General features: G+C 49.3%; 1 protein-coding gene across 4 annotated transcripts in view; it reads left to right on the plus strand.

The window, feature by feature from the left end:
- Nucleotides 1–9,515: 9,515 nt before the first annotated feature.
- PTPN11 (protein tyrosine phosphatase non-receptor type 11) overlaps nt 9,516–21,012 on the plus strand; it is a 94,791-nt gene continuing 83,294 nt past the window's right edge. The window contains exon 1 of one of the 4 annotated variants that reach the window (XM_062182760.1): nt 9,516–9,689. In XM_062182760.1, the coding sequence (XP_062038744.1) occupies nt 9,676–9,689 (14 nt within the window). In that variant the 5' untranslated portion in view covers nt 9,516–9,675. The remainder of the gene's footprint in view (nt 9,690–21,012) is intronic. The other 3 variants (XM_062182761.1, XM_062182762.1, XM_062182763.1) reach the window with 3 other exon arrangements.

Below are 21,012 nucleotides of genomic sequence, written 5' to 3' on the forward strand. Positions count from 1 at the left end.
CATTTATTTATTTTAAAGGGAGTGTTACAGAGAGGCAGAGGCACAAAGAGATCTTCCATTCACTCCCCAAATGGTTGCGATGGCCAGAGCTGGGCTGATCTGAAGCCAGGAGCCAGGAGCCAGGAGATTCCTCCAGGTCTCCCATGTGGGTGCGGGAGCCCAAGCACTTGGGCCATCCTCCACTGCTCTCCCAGGCCATAGCAGAGAGCTGGAGTGGATAGGAAGTGGAGCAGCCAGATCTTAAACCGGCGCCCTTATGGGATGCCAGCACTGCAGATGGTGACTTTACCTGCTATACCATAGCACTGGCCCCCAGTTTCTTACTTTCTAAAATGAGGATAACAGTCATACAGACCTCATATGGCTGTTGAGAAGATTAGATAAATTTCTACACACAAAGCAGCAGGCACTGTATTTGATGCATGGCAAGTGCTATGTAAATGGTAGCTCTTGTTACAATTACCACCATTTTTATCATCATCATCATCACGCCTGCAGGCTTGTTGATGAGGTCCTACTGTGTGCCACGTATTCTGTTAAAGTTTGTGCGCCAGAGATATAGGAGTGATTATGCATGCTGTGTGCTTGCGTTATTTCATTGAGTCCTCCCAACAACCTATTAGGGGTGCCAACAGGATGAGACTGAGCCTCAAAGGACTGGAGTAACTACTGACAGCATGGGTGTAACGCCAAAGATTGCACCCTTAACCATTAAGCTGCAAAGATGAAAGAGATGATTAATAAAGAGGAATAAAAGAAGTATTTGTTGGTATTAGAATTAAAAGTAAGGACAGTGGCACTGGGTGGTGATGTAGCAGGTTGTGACCACTTGCAACACTGGCATGCCAATATTGGTACGTTGCTTCAAGTCCCAGCTGCTCCACTTGTGATCCAGTTCCCTGCTATTGTGCCTGGCACAGCATGGATGATAGCTCAAGTGTTTGGGCCCATGTTCCCAACGTGGGAGACCTTGATGGAATTTCAGGCTCCTGGTTCCAGCCTGGCCCAGCCCTCGCTGTTGCAGCCATTTGGGGAGTGACCCAGCAAGGGAAAATCTCTCTCTCTCTGTCCCTCTCTCTGTCTCTGTGCCTTTCAAATATATCTTTAGGTGCCAGCATTGTGGCATAGTGGGTAAAGCTGCCGCCTGTTGTGCTGGCATCCCATATGGGTGCAGGTTCAAGTCCCAGCTGCTCCACTTCCCATCCAGCTCTCTGCTATGGCCTGGAAAAGCAGTGGAAGATGGCCCAACTCCTTGGGCCCCTGAACCCTTGTGGGAGACCTGGAAGAAGCTCCTGGTTCCTGACTTCAGATCTGCACAGTTCCGTCCATTGCAGCCAACTGGGGAGTGAACCAGCAGATGGAAGACCTCTCTCTGCCTCTCCTTCTCTTTCTGCATAACTCTTTCAAATAAATAAATAAATCTTAAAAAAAATCTTTAAGACAAGAGTAGTTATTACCCTTTGAAAAATACCACAGTATAAACATGATACTTATTTACTGTTTCACAACCCTTAAACTAACATGTACGAATTCGTGATAGCTTCTTGCTTCAATTTTCTGTTCCCTTCTGTTTGTCGCTGATGACCAGTTTTTCACCTTGATGTCTTCAGACCCAAACCTCCTGCTTTGTGACTGCATTTCTGGGAGTTGAAAGTTTTTCTGGGGACCAGGGCTGTGGCATAGCGAGTAAAGCTGCCACCTGCAGTACTGGCATCTCATTGGAAGTGGCTGCTCCACTTCCCATCCAGCTCTCTGCTGTGGCCTGGGAAGGCAGCAGAAGATGGCCCAAGTCCTTGGGTCCCTGCATGCATGGGAGACCTAGAAGAAGCTCCTGGCTCCTGGCTTTGGATCAGCTCAGCTCCAGCTGTTGCGGCCATTTGGGGAGTGAACCAGCAGATGGAAGATCTCTCTCTCTCTCTCTCTCTCTCTCTCTCTCTGCCTCTCTGTAACTGCCTTTCAATAAATAAATCTTTCTTTAAAAGGAATGTTTGGCTGGCACTGTGGCTCACTAGGCTAATCCTCCGCCTGCGGCGCTGGCACACCGGGTTCTAGTCCCGGTCGGGGCGCCGGATTCTGTCCCGGTTGCCCCTCTTCCAGGCCAGCTCTCTGCTGTGGCCAGGGAGTGTAGCGGAGGATGGCCCAAGTGCTTGGGCCCTGTACCCCATGGGAGACCAGGAGAAGCACCTGGCTCCTGGCTTCAGATCAGCACGGTACGCCGGCTGCAGTGGCCATTGGAGGGTGAACCAATGGCATAGGAAGACCTTTCTCTCTGTCTCTCTCTCTCTCTCTCTCTCTCTCTCACTGTCCACTCTGCCTGTCAAAAAATAAAATAAAATAAAAGAATGTTTATCTGGCTCTGGTTGACTGAGGATACAAACACAGTAATCACATTCTGCTGAAGGCCTCAGAACTTTTTTTTTTTTAAAGATTTATTTATTTGAGGCCAGTGCCGTGGCTCCACAGGCTAATCCTCCACCTGCGGCGCCGGCACACTGGGTTCTAGTCCCGGTCGGGGTGCTGGATTCTGTCCCGGTTGCCCCTCTTCCAGGCCAGCTCTCTGCTGTGGCCAGGGAGTGCAGTGGAGGATGGCCCAAGTGCTTGGGCCCTGCACCCCATGGGAGACCAGGATAAGTACTTGGCTCCTGGCTTTGGATCAGCGCGGTGCACTGGCCACAGCGCGCTGGCCGTGGCGGCCATTGGAGGGTGAACCAATGGCAAAGGAAGACCTTTCTTTCTGTCTCTCTCTCTCTCTCTTGCACTGTCCACTCTGCCTGTCAAAAAAAAAAAGATTTATTTATTTGAAAGAGTTACATAGAGGGAGAAGGAGAGGCAGAGAGAGAGGTCCTCTATCCACTGGGTCACTCCTCAACTGGCCGCAACAGCTGGAGCTGCGCCGATCCAAAGCCAAGAGCCAGGAGCCAGGAGCCTCTTTGGGTATCCCATGTGGGTGTAGGGGCCCAAGGACCTGGGCCATCTTCCACTGATTTCCCAGGCCACAGCAGAGAGCTGGATGGGAAGTGGAGCAGCCGGGACTTGAACCAGTGCCCATACAGCAGTAGTAGCTCCTGCTGCTACTCCACAACACCAGCCCCATTGCCTCAGAACTTTCAGTGGAACCCTTCAGACCACAGTGTGTGTAGACAGATTCTGCTGCCCAACCATGTGACTTCTAGGCTTGTCTACTTTTTATACAGATTGAAGATGAAAGAAAGAACCCAACAGGCTGCATTTGCTGCCGCTTTAGGATTATTCACCAATAAGGTATGTAATATTCTCAACCAGGAGTAGAGACCATCTGGCCCAGGGGCTGTATAAGGCCCGCAAAATCATTTGGCCTGGCCCTGCCAAGGCAACCTCAGGGAGGACTGGAAGTTCAATCTAAAGAAGGCTAACGTAGAAGCATGGCTCGCGCGTCATAAATATCCAAATGGCCACTGCCAGAGAGAGGACTCCCCAGCCTTGGTGGACGTTGCTCTTGGCTGAGAGTGGGAATGGCGGCAGCTTTTCTGGAACGGCTACTGCAGAGCTGATCACATGAACCCCTTGTCATTCCCCTACCACATAGTCCCCAAAACACCTGCTGCTGAAATAAAAGTATAACTCGACTCCCTCTTGTGTTTCATTGTGGTATTGCAACACTTAAAATTTGTTAGCTGGGCCAAATACAACCAATATGTTGGTTACAAAGTAAACATTTGAACAAATTAGTTTTATTTGTTACTTAATTTCATTTTATTTGAAAGGCACACACACACACACACACAGAGAGAGAGAGAGAGAGAGAGAGAGAGAGAAAGAGATCTTCTATCTACTTTTCCAAATACTCCGGAACTGGGCCAGGATGAACCCAGAAGCCTGGAACACAGTTCAGGTCTCTGACGTGGGTGGCAGGGGCCCAGCTTGACCAACCATCTGCTGCCTCCCAGGGTGTGCATTAGCGGGAAGCTATGGAAGTGGCGCCAAGTCTCGAACCCAGGTGCTTTATATGGGATGTGGGTGTCGACTGCACCAAATACCCACTCCTAAATATTATCATTAGCACCTGGTCTTGCTCTATAGAAAATGCTGTTACATGTGGCTGGCACTGTGGTACAGTGGGTTAAAGCCCCGGCCTGCAGCGCCAGCTTGGAAGCATTATTTTTGGTACTCCTTACTCCCCCCCCCCATAAACTAACCCAAAAACACACAAAATGCTGGAAACTAAACAAAGTCAGGGATGGTATCTGGGGCAGCAGTTAAGGTGCCACTCGGAGAGTGGGCTCTGTGGCACAGGAGGTTAAGGCACCACCTGAGACGCTGGCATCCCATACTGGAGTGCCTGGGATGGAGTCCCCCTCAGCTTCCCACCCGGCTTCCTGCTGTTGTGCATCCTGGGAGGCAGCATGTGATGACGCAAGGTCTTGGGTCCCTGCCACCTATGCGGAAGACCCAGATGGAGTTCATGCTCTTGGCTTCAGATTAGTCCAGCCTTGGCTTCTGTGGGAATTTGAGGAGTGAACTAGTGGATGGAAGACCTCAAATAATAAATTTTAAAGATGGAGAAGACAATAGCTTTGTTTTAAAAGGAGCTCATAATCTAGAGTAAGAGACAGAAAGGCCAACCAACAATGATATTGAAATGTGTTAGGGGCCAGCGCTGTGGTGCAGCACGTTAAAGCTTGGCCTGAAGCGCCGGCATCCCATATGGGCGCCGGTTTGAGACTCGGCTGCTCCACTTCTGATCTGGCTCTCTGTTACGGCCTGGGAAAGCAGTAGCAGATGGCCCAAGTCTTTGGGCCCCTGCACCTGCATGGGAGACCCAGAAGAAGCTCCTGGCTCCTGGCTTTGGGTTGATGCAGCTTCAGCCATTGTGGCCATCTGGGGAGTGAACCAGCAGATGGAAGACCTCTTTCTCTCTCTCTCTCTGCCTCTCCTTCTCTCTCTTTGTAACTCTGACTTTCAAATAAATAAATAAATCTTTAAAAAAAAAATGTGTTAGACACTGAAAGAGCCATGAGCAGGAACCTCAGGCACAAACAAGGGGAGCTCTGGCTTATTCTCAGACCATTTCTGGGCAGAACTGTCTGTCCTAGGGCTGACTTTTGCCTAACACAGAACTTTCCAGATGGAAAAAGCTTTGAAGAGTATTCCAGGCTGAAGGAATGAATTTCTGCAAGGCAGGGACGTAAGACACAGCAAGCAGCCTTGGGAACTGTTGTTTGGGTACCAACTTGGGATGGACCGTGAAGGATTTCAACGCCATGACAAAGGCTTCCTTCTTGGAAGACGGGTGTGTGTGTGTGTGTGTGACTCCCTGTAACTACCTTTCAAATAAATAAATAAATCTCATAAAAGGTTTGTAGAAATGTGCATTGTTTTTAAAGATTTATTTATGTGAAAGGCAAAGTGACAGAAAGGGAGAGAGATCCTCCATTTGCTGGTTCACTCCCCAAATGGCTGCAAGGGCTATGGGCTGGGCCAGGCTTAAGCCGGGTTCCAGGAGCTCCATCTTGGTCTCCTATGTGGATGGTAAGGGCTCAAGTACTTGAGCCATGACCCGCTGCCTCCCAGGCCCATTAGGAAGGGAGCTGGATCAGAAACAGCAGCCAGGCCACAAATCAGGACCTGCATATGGGATGTTGGTTGCATAAGTGGCAGTTCAATTTCTGTGCCATGACACTGGCCTTGCTTTTTTTTTTCTTCCATATTGAATAGATATTTATTTCAGGACATGCCATGTCAAAATAAAGAGTCGATCCTTGCCCCCCCCCCCCCCTTTTTTTTTTTGGACAGGCAGAGTTAGACAGAAAGAGAGACAGAGAGAAAGGTCTTCCTTTTGTTGGTTCACTCCAAAATGGCTGCTACGGCCGGCACTGCACGGATCTGAAACCAGGAGCCAGGTGCCTCTCCTGGTCTCCCATGCAGGTGCGGGGCCCAAGCACTTGGGCCATCCTCCACTGCCTTTCCGGGCCACAGCCGAGAGCTGGACTGGAAGAGAGGCAACCAGGACAGAATCCGGAGTGCCGGCCCCGCAGGCGGAGGATTAGCCTAGTGAGCCACAGTGCTGGCCGATCCTTGCCTTTAACAATAATATTGTATTATAAAAGCATTTTGCAGGGCCGGCACTGTGGCATAGCAGGTAAAGCCACCACCTGCAATGCTATCATCCCATAAGGGTGCCGGTTTGAGTCCCGACTGCTCCACTTCCGATCCATCTCTCTGCTATGGCCTGGGAAAGCAGTAGAAAATGGCCCAAGTCCTTAGGCCCCTGCACCCACATGGGAAGACCTGGAGGAAACTCCTGGCTCCTGGCTTTGGACTGGCATAGCTCTGGCATTGCGGCCAATTGGGGAGTGAGCCAGCGGATGGAAGACACCTCTCTGTCCCTCCTTCTATCTCTGTGTGTAACTCTGACTTTCAAATAAATAAATAAATTTTTTTCTTTAAAAAGCACTTTACAACTCTATCCTATCTTTGAAAATAAGTTATGGGTAGGTGGGCTAATGATTATCTGGAAGCATTTCTCTGTTCAGATCTATAATGCAAGTGATCTCTGAATAACACAAGATGATAGGAAGTGAGGAGTGGAGGAGAAAGAGGAAAAACAGGGAAAGATCTCCCTGTTAAGGTTTCTTTCTTTTTTTTTTTTTTTTTAAGATTTGTTATTTAAAAGGCAGAGTTACAGAGAGGTAGAGGTAGAGGCAGAGAGAGAGAGAGAGAGAGAGAGAGAAAGAGAGAAAGGTTTTCCATCCACTGGTTCACTCCAAAATGACAATGGCCAGAGCTGCGCTGATCCAAAGCCAGGAGCCAGGAGCTTCTTCTGGGTCTCCCACGTGGGTGCAGGGACCCAAGGACTTGGGCCATCTTCTACTGCTTTCCCAGGCCACAGCAGAGAGCTGGATTGGAAGAGGAGCGGCCGGGACTAGAACTGGCGCCCATATGGGATGCCAGCACCACAGGCGGAGGATTAACCTACTGTGCCACGGTGCCGGCCCCTTTAAAATTTTATTTTCCATGAACTCTTTGAAGTACCCTCCTGTGTTATTTTCCTCCCCTGCTGCAAATCTTAAATAAATGACTCTCCAAGGTACTGAGTGAAAGCCTCAGCTGCTTCAACAGCCTAGAGGATCGATGCTATCTCTACCCTTTTCTAGCCTTGCTTCCTGCTACTCTCCTTTCACTCCCCACCCTGCTGTGGTCAGAGACCTCCTAATTATTCTTCAAATGCAGGAGGCAGGGGTGGCATTTGGCTCAGCTGCTAAGTCACTGCTTTGGATGCCCGGAATTCCATGTCAGAGTGCCTGGTTTGTTGGAGTCCTGGTTTCTCTGCTTCTGATCCAACTTCCTGCTGATGTGCACCCTGGGAGGCAGCAGTGGATGGCTCAAGGACTTGGGTCCCTGCCACGCACCTGGGAGACCCAGACTGATTTCACAGCTCCTGGCTTCAGCTTGGTCCAGGTCCAGCTGTTGTGGACATTTGAGGAGCGAACCAGAAGATGAAAGTTTTTTCACTATCTCTCTTTCAAATAAAATGCAAATAAATAAGCATTTAAAAATTCAGGCAGCAGCCTCCTGCCCCAGGACTTTTGCATTGGCCTCTCCCTGTACCTGAAGTGCTACCCCACACGCTGCTGCTTCATCAGAGCGTCACTCAAACTGCATCTTGTCAGGGAGGCCTTCCCTCTGGACTCAATTTAAAGTGGTAATACAAGAATAAGGAAAGAAAGATGGTGGTAATACACTAGTCCCTCCCTTGTCTGAGATAGTGCTTTCCTTGGTTCCAACTATCCACTGTCAACTTGGTGCAAAAATCTCACAAGGAAAATTCCAGAAATAAACAATTGCTAAGTTTGCTGATTGTGTTGCAATGCACACTGCAGGGTTTGTGTTCGAGAACACAAGTAACAGCCCCAAGGTGCAATCAGCAATCAGACAAGCCAAAGAAAAGCCAGAAAGTGCTTCTTTGAAGGGAAAAGGTGAACATTTTCAATTCAAGGAAAATAATCGCACGCTTATAGGTGGGCTTTTGGTGCAGCAGTTAAGGCATTGCTTGGAACACCTACATCCCATATCCGAGCTTCTGGGCTCACTCGAACCTCCCTCTACCTCCTTTCCGGCTTCCCCCTAATGCACACCCTGGGAGGCCGAAGCTGCTGGCTCAAGTACTTGGGTCCCCACCCCCCACGTGGGAGAGACTGGGACTGAGTTAGGCCTGGCTGTTGCAGGCATTTGGGGAGTGAACCAGTGGGTACAAGATCTGCCTACCTGCCTTTCAGATAAATGAGAAAACAAAAACAAACACACAAAACTTGTAAGATCCAACAGTGAAGAAGGAAAACGAAATTCATTGCGGTTTTGCTGTCACTCCTCTAACTGCAAAAGGTGGTAGGGCCGTGTAGCCCAAGGGCTTAGCTAAGAAAAGCACCCCATGTCGGGTGAACGACATGAACACAAAGTATCTCCTGGGGCCGCTGCTGTGACACAGCGAGTTAAGCCATCGCTTGTGCGGCTTCTTGGAGTCCCCGCTGCTCTGCTGCCAATCCAGCTCCCTGCTAATGCGCCTGGGAAAGCAGGGGAGGATGGCCCGGGTAGGTGGGGTTCTGCCATCCCCGTGAGGGATCCGCAGGGAGCTCCAGGCGCCTGGCTTCCCCATGGCTGTCGCAGGTATTGCGACAATAGGTATCCACCAATAGGTAGATTTCTCTGTCATTCTGCCTTTCAAATAAATAAATAAATCTTTAAGAAAAAATGACAATGCCTTCTGATTGATGGCACTGTGTTGTATCAAAAAGCGCTGCGCTTGCACAACCGCTTACTTTCATTAACTTTTTCACTGTGGCTAAACACACTCAACTTTGTCGCGTGTGTACCTATGCAGAGTGCGGTTCGGGCACCCTGGGCGTCGTGGAGTTCAGCTCCGCGTCGACAAACCGCACACAGACATCTGTATAACCCAGTGTGCACACTAGAATTCCTCTGGACTACTAACTGTTTCCAGATCAGGGCTTTTCGTACCCTTTGTCCGCTAAACCACGGTTGAAACCGGTGCTCAGCAGGCGGAAAACACTAACTCCGGCAACAGCTAACGACTGCAACGCAGCTTCTGACGCCAGACGGGCGCAGGTCTGCCTGCTTTTCACGGTGAATCCTCGCGGTAACGCCACGAAGAAAGCACAGCCATTCTTCCCGCAAACGAAGGCGCGGGCGACGCTGGAGCTCGGAGAAACCAGGTAACTTTTGCAGCTTGCAGAGCCAGCGAGAGGGGCGGCGTCGCGGGGAGGGAAAGGAACAGAACTCGGCTCGGCGTCTACGCGGCGACGGAAACTGACACGGCGTGGGCGGGCGCGATGGCGACCGCGCGAGGCGACGGCTTCCGCGAGCCCCGAGACGCAGTCAGCGACCGCCTCTCGCTCGCGGCCGACCGGAAGCAGGAAGTGGCGGCGGGCGTCGCGCGGATGACGTCACCGAGGCGCCGGCGGCGAAGGGCGGGGGAGGAGGCGGAGCCAGCCGGGCTTGGGGGGCGGCTGCACAGTGTCCGGGATCCCCCAGGCCTGGAGGGGGGTCTGCGCGCGGCCGGCTGGCTCTGCCCCACGTCCGGTCCCGAGCGGGCCTCCCTCGGGCCAGCCCGATGTGACCGGGCCCTGCGGAGCCTGAGCAAGGAGCGGGTCCGTCGCGGAGCCGGAGGGCGGGAGGAACATGACATCGCGGAGGTGAGGAGCCCCGAGGGGCCCCGGCGCGGGCCTGGGCCGGGCCCCCGCCGCCTGCGCCCAGCCGCGCCCGGGAGGGGGGCGTCCCGGCCGGGCCTCGGACCCCGGTCCCGGGCGAGGGGAGCGGGGAGGGCAGGGGCGCCGCGGACCCCGTCGCCGCCCCCAGCCGGGGGCCCCAGCGCACCCCCACCCTCGGCTCCCCATTCATTTCCTGCCTCCCCGAGTTCCGGCTGCAGCGGCCCGGGGATGCCCGTCCGGCCGGGAGCAGGTAGAGGCGCCCGGAGAGCCGCGGCCGCCAGCGGCCCGGCTCGGCGCCGCATTCCTGACCCATTGCCTCATGAGAATTGCCTCATGGTGATTCCGAAATAACCCGGCTCTCCGGGGGAGGCTCCCGGGGCCCCGGGCGCCGCTGGGCACTCGCCGCCCCGGGGCCGCGCCGCCACTCGCGCGCCTCGCGGTGGGGTGGGGGGCTCCACTCAGGACCCCTGACCCTTGCATGTGGCCCTTTGCATCGCCTTCCCTCCCCCCCTCCGCCCCTCACGTGCCAGAAGTGGAAAAACTGACTGTGTGTGCAGCCGCTACAAGTATTTCCTTCCTCTGCGATCCTCGCTCTGGGAGATGGGCGGGAAGGGAGCTGGATCTCGCTACCACCTGGAAAACCAGGACCCATTTCACGGATGCGAAAAGCGAGGCCCCGCAGGAGCGCGCGGGTCAGAAGGGAGGGAGGGTTTGCACGAGCTAGCCTTGACTCGCTTTGAGTCCAGCCTCTTGGACTCCTGCAGCAGTCCCGTGGGGTCGGTCCAGCTACCCCCCGCTGTAAAAAAGCAGAAATCTGCGTTGCTTCCCACCGCTCAGTAAATGGTGGAGCCCGAGCCCAGTGCTGATCGCCGAGTTGCTATTGTTTTAGAACCGTCACGGGTCGCCGTTGTTCTCAGATAATGAGGCTGCTATTCTCCATCACCGCTCATTGCTTGGGACTCGCACATAAGACCTTTTGTCTGTGCTTGCCCGTGTTAGTTCTGCGAGGGTCACCGGCCCAGGCATTGGAGAAGCACTTTCAGGTGGTCGGGGCTGTTTGAACGAGAGATGCTTTCGGAATATTAGGAATGTGTGCTCAAGACGCACACACCTGCGTGCATGCCATTCGTGCATGGATCTGGAGCAAAAGAGGGGAGGGAACGGAAAAATGAAACTCGTGAGTGAGTGAGTGAGGTGGACAGGTCTGTTGGCAGGTGCTCCCAGATTGGGGGATGTCTAACTGCATGTCTGCAGTACAGTGTGCGGCCCCAAATGTTCCACTTCTTTAGGGAGCTCCCAAATAAAACAGTTGTCTATTCTCTGATCTGTCAGATAGTCATTGAGCCTTTTGTTCCTTATGTCTGCTCTTCCAGACAAGTAAGCCTTGCTGCGTTGGGGGACAGAAAGACTGGGGGCTGGGGCTGGGGCTGGGGCAAGGGCAAGGGGCTGAGTCCCAGTAGACCCTGCATTGTGCTGCTTGTTAGTTTAGAAACAGGGAAGTGTGGGCATTGCCAAAGCAGCAAACGGTTGAAGTGACATTTGATTTTTTTTTTTTTTTAAATGAGTGAAAGGAAGAGTGAGCGAGAGAGAGATCGGTTTTCCATCCTTGGGTTTACTCCCCAAATGCCCACAAACGCAGGGGCTGACTAACCCCAAGTCGGGAGTCCAGAACAGGACTCAAGCACTTGCACCACCGTCCACTGCCTCCCAGTATGCTCACTGGCAGGAAGCTGGGATCAGAGGCAGAGCCGGGATTCAAACCCAGGTTCTCCAGCGTGGGATGCAGGCATCTTACTCACTGTGCCAAACACACTCCCAAGGTGGCGGTTTGAGACGGAGTGATTCCTTCTGCCTCTGGCCCTGGTATTTCTGACTTCCTATTGTAGAAAAGAAGTGGGCGCCACCTAAAAGTCAGGGTCTGAACAAAACACACCCAGTTGGAAATTGTTGCTTTTTAGATTGTGAGTCAAGTTTTGGATTTTTAACCAGCTTTATCGAGGCATCCATGACGTGCGATAAATTACGTATGGTTAAGTGTGTCTTCCCAAACTATTGATGTGTGTATCCACCCGGGACGTCATCACCACGTCAAGAGAATGGACATATCCATAACCCCCGCGAGGTTTCCTTGTGCTCTTTATAATCCCTTCCTAGTTCCTAGGCAGTCACTGTTCTGCTTCCTGTCACTGTGTGCGAGTGTGCATCTCCTAGGATGTTATGTAAATGTCCTTCGTGTGTCCTCCTCTCCTCCTCTTCGGTGTGGCTTCTCACCCTCGGACAGGTACGCCGAGATTGGTTCACGTTACAGTGTGTCACATAGTTCCTGAATTTTTATTGCTTAGTTGTAGAGTGTCCCGTTGTGTGGATACACTGCAGTGTGCTTATCCATTCACCTGTTGATGGACACTTGATTATTTGGCTGTCACAAATAAGATTCTTAGAATGCTTCCACAGAGGTGTTCACACGGACGTGTGCCCACAAGTGGAATGGCTGGATCATTTAGCAGAGGTTTATTCAATGCGTTCAGAAATTGCCAAACTGGTTTTCAAAGTGGTGATGCCATTTTATATTTCTACTACCATTATATGAGAGTTACAGTTCCTCCACAGCCATGCCAACACTTGGTATAGTCAGCCTTTAGCCATTTTAGTGGAAGTGTTATTGGTATCTCATTGTAGTTTTAGTTTGTGTATTTTCCCTGATGACTAGTTACACTGATCATCCTCTCTTGCACTTATTTGCCATCTGCATGTGTTTTTTGATGATGTGTCCAGATCTCTTTTTATTTCATTATTTGTTTTCTTATTGTTGAGTTCTTTATATAATCTCTATGCTTGTCCTTTATCAGAATTGCAGATATTTTCCTAGTCCATGGCTTGTCTTTTCATTTTCTTAATAGCATGAGGTTTTTTTGGGGGGCAGTGCTCTGGTGTAGCAGGTAAAGCCATCGGCTTGCTGTACCAACATCCCATAGGGGTGCTGGTTCAAGTCCCAGCTGCTCCACTTTCAATCCAGTCCCTGCTAATGTGCCTGGGAAAGCAGTGGAAGATGGCTCAAGTCCTTGGGCCCTGGCACCCACATGGGAGACCCAGAAGAAGCTTCTGGCTCCTGGTTTCAGATCAGCCCAGCTCTGGCCGTTGCGGCCATCTGGGGAGTAAACCAGCAAATGGGAAGACCTCTCTCTCTGCCTCTCTGTAGCTCTGGTTCTCAAATAAAGAAATCTTTAAAAAAAATAGTATGAGCTTTTTAATTTTGATGAAGTCCAGTTTATTTTTTTCTAATGCTATGCTTTTGGTATTATTTCTGAGAAATCTTTGCTTAACCCAAGGCCTCAAATGTTTTCTCTTTTCCACAAGTTTCACAGTTTTAGGCTACCTATTCACTTTGAATATATTTTTGTGTATTATGTGAGATGTGGCTTTGGCTGGGCCCAGCTGCAGCCAGGAGTCCCATATTCCACATGGGTGGAAGGGACCCAGGCACTTGGGCCATCACCTGCTGTCTTCCCAGGTGCATGACAAGAAGTTGGATTGGAAGTGGAGGAGCTGGGACTTGAACCAGCACTCTGATATGGGATGTGGGCTTCCCGAGCCCAGGCTTAGCCTGCTGTGTGGCAGCACCTACACCAGCAGCACCATTCACTGAAAAGGCCACATGAGGCCACTGAATTTGCATCTCCATTGAAAAGCACTTGTCTACTGTGGGTCTCTTTGTGGACTCTATTCCATTTTGGCCTTGATTATTGTAGCTTTATAGTAAGTCTTGAAATCAGGTAGTGGTATTTTCCAAGTTTGTTCTTTTTTTCAATTACTTTTGTCTTGGTATTCGTTCATTCAACAAGTAGTTGTTGAATCTGGCAGAGTAAAGCAGTAAGGTGGTGAGGATTGCTGTTGGCAGGGCTGAGAAAGCAAGGGTGGACAGACATTCACAAGTAGACGATTTCAGGCAGTACTAAGCACTAAGGGGAAAATGCAGTGGGTTTTGATAGGTGGTTAAGGGGAGGTCTCTGAGGGTGTGATCATCTGGGCTGACACTTCAGTGACAAGTATTCCAAACTTTGTTTTGTGTAATTATCAAAAATAATTCCTTTAGATTAATATCTTTAGGGTTTAGGTTTTTGTATGCATTCAGTAATTAAAATATTCATTACAAGGGCATGCATTTGGTGCAGCAGGTAAGATGCCACTTGGGATGCCTGAATCTCATACTGCAGTATCTGGGTTCAAGTTCTGGCTCCGTTTTCAATTCCAGCTTCCTGCTAATGTGCACCCTGAAAGGCAGCAGGTGCTGGCTCAAGTACTTGGGTCCCTGCTACTCATGTGGGAGACAGGAATGGAATTTCTGGCTCTTGGCTTTGGGTCGGCTCAGCCCTGGCTGTTGCAGGCTTTTGGATGAACCAGTAAATGGAAGATGTCTGTCTCTCTCTGCCTTTCAAATAAAATGAAAATAAATTAACAGGGGCGCCGGATTCTGTCCCGGTTGCTCCTCTTCCAGGCCTGCTCTCTGCTGTGGCCTGGGGGGGGGGGGCAGTGGAGGATGGCCCAAGTGCTTGGGCCCTGCACCCCATGGGAGACCAGGAGAAGCACCTGGCTCCTGCCTTCGGATCAGCGCGGCGCGGCCTCCATTGGAGGGTGAACCAACGGCAAAAGGAAGACCTTTCTGTCTCTCTCTGCCTGTCAAAAAAAAAAAAAGAAACTTTAAAAAAAACTTGCTTACAAATAGTGTACATCCCGCGGACTGATACCTCTCAGCACCACAGCTGGAAAACTCGGGCTCTGAGCATTTAGCTGACTGCCCCTGTAGGTAATTTAGGGCAGTCACACTGGATTTGGGTTTTGAGATTGCTCTGTGCTCCACGGCGCCCTCTGAGGAGCGCATCTTTTACCTTTGCTTTGGTTCCTCTGGAAGATACGTACGATGGCTAGAGCTGGGACGGGCAGCAAACTGAGACTGTTCTCACACTCAATGCTTTTGGTCTGTCTCCTGCAGATCAAGTACTCTTTATCCCAGGCTGTCCCTGGTGGCCATGTTTGTTGATCTCCCGTTGGCGTAAATAAACTTGTCTGGCTGAGAAGTAACAGCCTGTGTCTTCCCAGTTGAAGCTGGGTGTCTTTGTTAATGTAGTCCTGATACAAGGCAGGGCTTTTGGCCAGAGTTGCTCACTTGAGCTCAGGGAGTGCTGCTGAGGTTCCTTACCCTTCTTGTGCGAGGTCAATGTGGAGACTGTCAGGAGCTGCACATGACCCTCGAACAGCAGAGCCGTCTCCCGTTTGTAATCGTTCTGAGCAGGCCTTGGTGTGCCTTGTGCAGCAACTCCAGAACAGTGGGGACACTGCGCTGATTCCCCTCTCCTTTGGGAAATGCAGACAGCACTGGCTATCCGAAGCTGACATTTTTAAGGACGAGAAAGGCAAATACTGGCATTTAACATGTTCTGTTGGCGTTGTGGATCACAACCAAGGGTTTGAGGCCTTTGAAATGGAATCAAATGCCCTGAAATGTAGCCCGGTTAATTATGAGGAATTTTGGAGGGTTGTGTGCATTTAGCAAATGTATGTGTGCTATGGTCCTTAGCATTGGAATATGAAAGATATTATCCATGTTTTCAGGGAGCCTTGAATTTAGAGAGGAAGACAGACTTTCATGCCAGTATTGGATGAGTTTGATAATCTACAATTTCAATTTATCAGTGTAGAATAGGCTGTTTGGTACGTGCACACACACACACACACACTTGCATACTGACCCATATATGCATGAATACACACTGCGTGTGTGTATGTATATATGTATATGTATGTTGATCTGTCTGTACATACATACATTTGTAAGCATGCACTTCAGAAAGTTGGTGGAAAATGGAATTAAAAGATAAGCTTCTTTTAGTGTGAAGAATTTTGAAACCCATGCATAGGTTTTTTTTTTTTTTTTTCATAATATACATTTTCCTAAATTTCTTGAAGACCTGGTGTATATACACACATCTGATGTCTTAAAGATGATAGGCCAAGTCTTTATTCTTCCAGTGACTCACTCTAATGAAACAAGTATTCATTGTTGATTTCTGTAAGCTCCAGATTTTAGGCAGTCACACGTGTGGAAGAGTGGAGGTGAAGGGACTCTCGAATGCTTGAGGAGCAGGAGGGCACATGTGCAGGAGCAGTGAGGCTGGGAAGGAAGGTGGTACTGCACAAGGATTTATTTTTAATAAAGTGAATGTTTTTAAGATTTATTTATTTATTTGAAAGCATTACAGAGAACCAGAGGCAAAGAGAGAGAGAGAGGTTTTCCATCTGCTGGTTCACTCCAGGAGCCAGGAGCTTCTTCCAGGTCTCCCACATGGGTGCAGCGTCCCAAGGCCTTGGGCCATCTTCTCCTGCTTTCCCAGGCCACAGCAGAGAGCTGGGTCAGAAGTGAAGCAGCCAGGACTCAAGCTGGTGCCCGTATGGGATGCTACGCCACAGTACTGGCCCCTACACAAGGATTCTTAAGGTCTTCAGTGTCGTGTGGACCTTTCTGTAAGGAATTTGGATTGTATTTTAAGAGCAGTGCAGAACCATGGAAGGATGCGATCAGGGAAGTGGCATGCGCTGATCTGTTTAAAAATCTCTCTCTGGCTGCAATGAAGGAAGGATTGTGGGAGGCAGAGTGGACTCAGGGAAATCAGACTGTGATGCGAGCAGCTTTGAACCAGGCAAGCGCTCTGTGTACGAGGTTCTGGGTTCGGTTTTCTTTTGTTGCCTTGCCAACAGAACAGAGCTGCCGCCCAGTGACACGCCACGAGGAGACAGATTTATGAAGGCAGAGCTGTCTCCTTCCTTGGAGAAGCTATTTCACACCTCTCTGGAGCCCCTTACAGTGCGCATCCTACTGACTGCTCGTCTTCATGACTTATCCTTTTGCTGTGGAGTGTTAAACCTTAATTAGAAAGAAGGACTAGGCTTGTAGTCTGCAGAAAGTTCCAAATTATAAACTTTTCCTCCAAGGACAAAGATGATAATTTTTCTTGAGCAACAGGTAAGAATATATACTCAGTATTGCTTTATATGTAGGCAAGAGACTGAAATTAGACTTAAACATTTTTCATTCATTTTTTAAAACATTTATTTATTTATTTGAAAGGCAGAGCCACAGAGAGGCAGCGGTCGAGGCAGAGAGAGAGAGAGAGAGAGAGAGAGAGAGAGAAGGTCTTCCATCCACTGGTTTACTCCCCAAAATTTAGCTGGGCCAATCCGAAGCCAGGAACCAGGAGCTTCTTCTGGGTCTCCCATGCAAGCTTGGGGGCCCAAGCACTTGGGCCATCTTCCACTGCTTTCCCAGGCCACAGCAGAGAGCTGGATTGGAAGTGAAGCAACTGGAACTGAACCAGCTTTACCCACTATACCACAGCACTGGCACCTCATTTATTTTTTAATTTTTTACTTTTTTTTAAAAGATTTATTTAATGTATTTGAAAGTCAGAGTTACACAGAGAGAGAAGGAGAGGCAGAGAGAGAGAGAGAGAGAGAGGTCTTCCATCCGCTGGTTCACTCCCCAGATGGCTTCAATGGCTGGAGCTGCGCCAATCTGAAGCCAGGAGCCAGAAACTTCTTCCCAGTCTCCCATGCGGGTGCAGGGGCCCAAGGACTTGCATCATCTTCTACTGCTTTCCAGGCGATAGCAGGGAGCTGGATCAGAAGTGGAGCAGCCAGGACTCAAACTGGGACCCATATTGGGTGCTTTACCTGCTATGCACCAGCCCCCTCATTTATTTATGAGACGAAGACGGGGTGAGGGAGGATTGATCTGTCTTGGTTCACACCCCAGATGTCTGCACCACGCCAGAGCCAGGAGCCTGGAACCTAATCCAGGTCTCATGGGGGTGGAAGAGACCCAATACTTGGCTTGTCACCTGCTGCCTCCCAAGAGTCTGCATTAGCAGGAGCCTGGGATCAGGAGTGGAACCAGGACTCATACCAGGCACTTGATATGGGATGCGAGTGTCCCAGGTGGTTGTGTTAAATGAAAGAAGACTTTGGATCACTAGTTCAAACTCCATTCTTAGTCCAGCAGTCCTTAGAATAAGTTCCCAAAACTATTAGCCTGCTTGTCTGTTTCCCCACATCACTGGGGTGGGGGATGCATAGGTGAAACAAAATATTCAGCATCATTGTCTTTTGCTTTTGTCTCATCAGCAGTTTTTTAACCACTTGACATCAGTAGGTTCCTAGCCTCACAGAGCAGAGGCCTTGCAGACGCTGCACTCCCTCGTGAGGGATTTAGATTCTCCTACACGTAGTTTGGGTCTGTGAGCTCTTGCAGGCAGGGATTGTGTCTTTCATTTCTTGAAGCCCACTCAGCATACTGCTCCTGTGTAGTAGGTCCTGATGTCTGGTTCTTCAAAATAATTTTGTTAATAATTCGGAGAAGATGTTTAATTCTTATTTATTCATTTTCATTTTATTTGAAAGAGAGAGGGAGAGAGAGAATATTTCAGCCACTGGTTCACTCCCCAAATGCCTGCAATAGCCAGGGCTGGGCCTGTCTGAAGCAGGAGCCAGAAACGCCACCTGGGTCTCACTTGTGGTGGCAGGGATCCAAGTCCTTGAGCCATTTTCTGCTGTCTCTCAGGGTATGCATCAGCAGGAAGCTGAATCAGAAGTGGGTAGCCGGAACTCAAATCGGGTGCTCTGATACAGGTGTGGACAGCCCAAGGGTGACTTCAGCACTGAGCCCAGCACTCACCCCCTGAAGTCTGTTTTAGATGTTGATTTGATGCTGTTTTTCACAAGTGCTGGTGTTGTGTGTTTAAGTCTTTTTTTTTTTTTTGACAGGCAGAGTTAGAGAGACAGAGAGAAAGGTCTTCCTGCCGTTGGTTCACCCCCCAAATGGCCATCGAAGCCAGGAGCCAGGTGCTTCCTCCTGGTCTCCCATGCGGGTGCAGGGCCCAAGGACTTGGGCCATCCTCCACTGCCTTCCCAGGCCACAGCAGAGAGCTGGACTGGGAGAGGAGCAACCGGGACAGACCCACAGGCAGAGAATTAGCCAAGTGAGCCATGGCACCAGCCATGTTTAAGTCTTTTTAGGAGGTGGGTGGTACCCACCTGGACCGTGTTATGACCTGAGATCCTTCCTCAACAGAGATAACGCCGGAAGAGGGTCGGATGGAAGGTGTTGCTAGGCTTGGCAGGCGTGGAGTGAGCAAGAGGAGAGTGTTTCCCCTGTCCTCTCCATGTGCTTCTCCTTAGGGTCTTTATGTATCCACTTCCCTCAAAGTTGCATTCAGCCAACAGTGGTTTATCAGGTGCCTACTGTGTGCATGGTGAGGGCTGAAAGTTTGTCCCTTCTCATCCTGTTGGACTCTCCGTGTTAATCACCTTGTTGGTAAATTCAAATGGAGTCACGCTGCCTTGGCTTGTGCTTTCTTTCAGAGAATGCCGACGTAGTTGCATAGCAGGCTTCGTTCATATCTGCTGGGTGGCCAGTGCAGGGTGGAGATGTGTGGAGTCCTTATTCTTTGCCTTGGTGCTTCATATCCCAAGTGCTTATAACCTTTGAGGCCAACCCTATAAATAAAAATCCCCATTAATTCCATTCTTCATTATCTTCCCCTACTTAGGTCTTGGAGTTGGAATGCATGCTAACAGCCACGTACTAATGAGAAAAATGCTACACATCACAGGAATGCCAGTGATTGAAAACACATATTAAACAGACGACTGGAGAAAGGTTTTCAGTCATTACAGATGCCTTCTGAAGAAATAGCCAAGGAAGGAGAGTTCAGAACGTTAAAGCTTAAGCCTATGGGTTATGGAATAGAAATTCAAAGTTGTTTAACATAATGCAGAGACAGCCTAGGAGCTATGAAGAAATTATGTAGAAAAGCCATGTAGCTTAAATGACACCTACATCAAAATGGCCCATGTGAAGCTAGCATAATTGTGCATGAGAAATATTTATCGTGCATAATACACACCAGTGATGATGATGATAATAATAATGGCAACAGTGGAAACTAATGTTTATTAAGTGCTTATGCTGTCCAGCCTCTGTACTAAATGCTGGTTGCTAAGTTTCCCTTGAAAACATCACTCATCCATTTGTGCTAATAACAGGATGGGTATAATTATAAGTTCTAAGTGAAATGGTGCAGGTTATTTAATAGAAGGGTAAGGATGATGACTTGCCTTATCTTCTGTTGCTGATCTAGCTGATGGGCGTAGGTGATGCTTACCCAGCCTCACCTTCGGCCTTGGAAACGACTTTTATGGTGTGTTCTGCATCCTCTGTGTCAGCAGAATATTCTAGGAAAGTGTTATTTCTGTAAAATATGCAAAGTGAGAACATGTAGTTACAATAGGACATTATTTGAATTCAGAATCCTGCTGCCAAACTTTTAGAAAAAATAACAGAATGTAATGGTTGAAAGTATGATATCTTTTTTTTTTTTTTTGTAATATTTTATTTATTTGAGAGACAGAGTTACAGAAAGAGAGAGGTAGACAGAGAGAAGAGTCTTCCATCCTCTGGTTCACTCTCCAAATGGCTGCAATGGCTGGAGCTGGGCTGATCCGAAGCCAGGAGCCAGGTGCTTCTTCCAGGTCTCCCGAGTGAGCGCAGGGGTCCAAGCACTTGGGCCATCTTCCATGGCTTTCCCAGGCCATAGCAGAGAGCTGAATCAGAAGAGAAGCAGCCGGGACACGAACTGGTGCCCTTATGGAATGCAATGCTGCAGGCGGAGGCTTAGCCAATTTCACTTTGCTCACAGGCATAGGGCAAACATTCAGTAAATGTAGTTGTAATATTAGATTACTAGGCATGTTTATTGCTTTGAAAAAATATGTATGTGTGTGTACGTATATGTGTGTGCATGTATGTGTGCAATTGTTTACAGGCCCTCTCAGCACAAAGAGCCAGAAGTCACGCGCGCACACACACACACACACATCAAAGTATTTAGAAACCTGTGTGTATATGTTTATCTCTGTGTTTCTGATATATTTGTCTGTGCCTAAGTGCTGTCTTTCCCAACTTCGTAATGTAATGGAGCAGTATGATAGTTGTAATTTTAACCAGCTTTAATGTGTATTAATTTTGTCTTGTTATCAGAGCACAGAGTTATCAGTTCCCAATTGCTGAAACAAAGTTTGTAATAAGTGTAGAGAAGTCAGCTTTTCAATTTTATAACGTAGAAGGTTTTATTTAAATACAGTAAGGATATAGGTCTGTCTGCTCTCCATCCCCATAATCTGCTGTAAATTCTCAGGTCTGTCTCACTCTTCCTGTCATCTGTTGTTGGTACCTATGACAGCCTGCTCAGGTGTGAGG

This window comes from Lepus europaeus, chromosome 23 (genome assembly GCF_033115175.1).
Source record: "Lepus europaeus isolate LE1 chromosome 23, mLepTim1.pri, whole genome shotgun sequence".
NCBI lineage: Eukaryota > Metazoa > Chordata > Mammalia > Lagomorpha > Leporidae > Lepus > Lepus europaeus.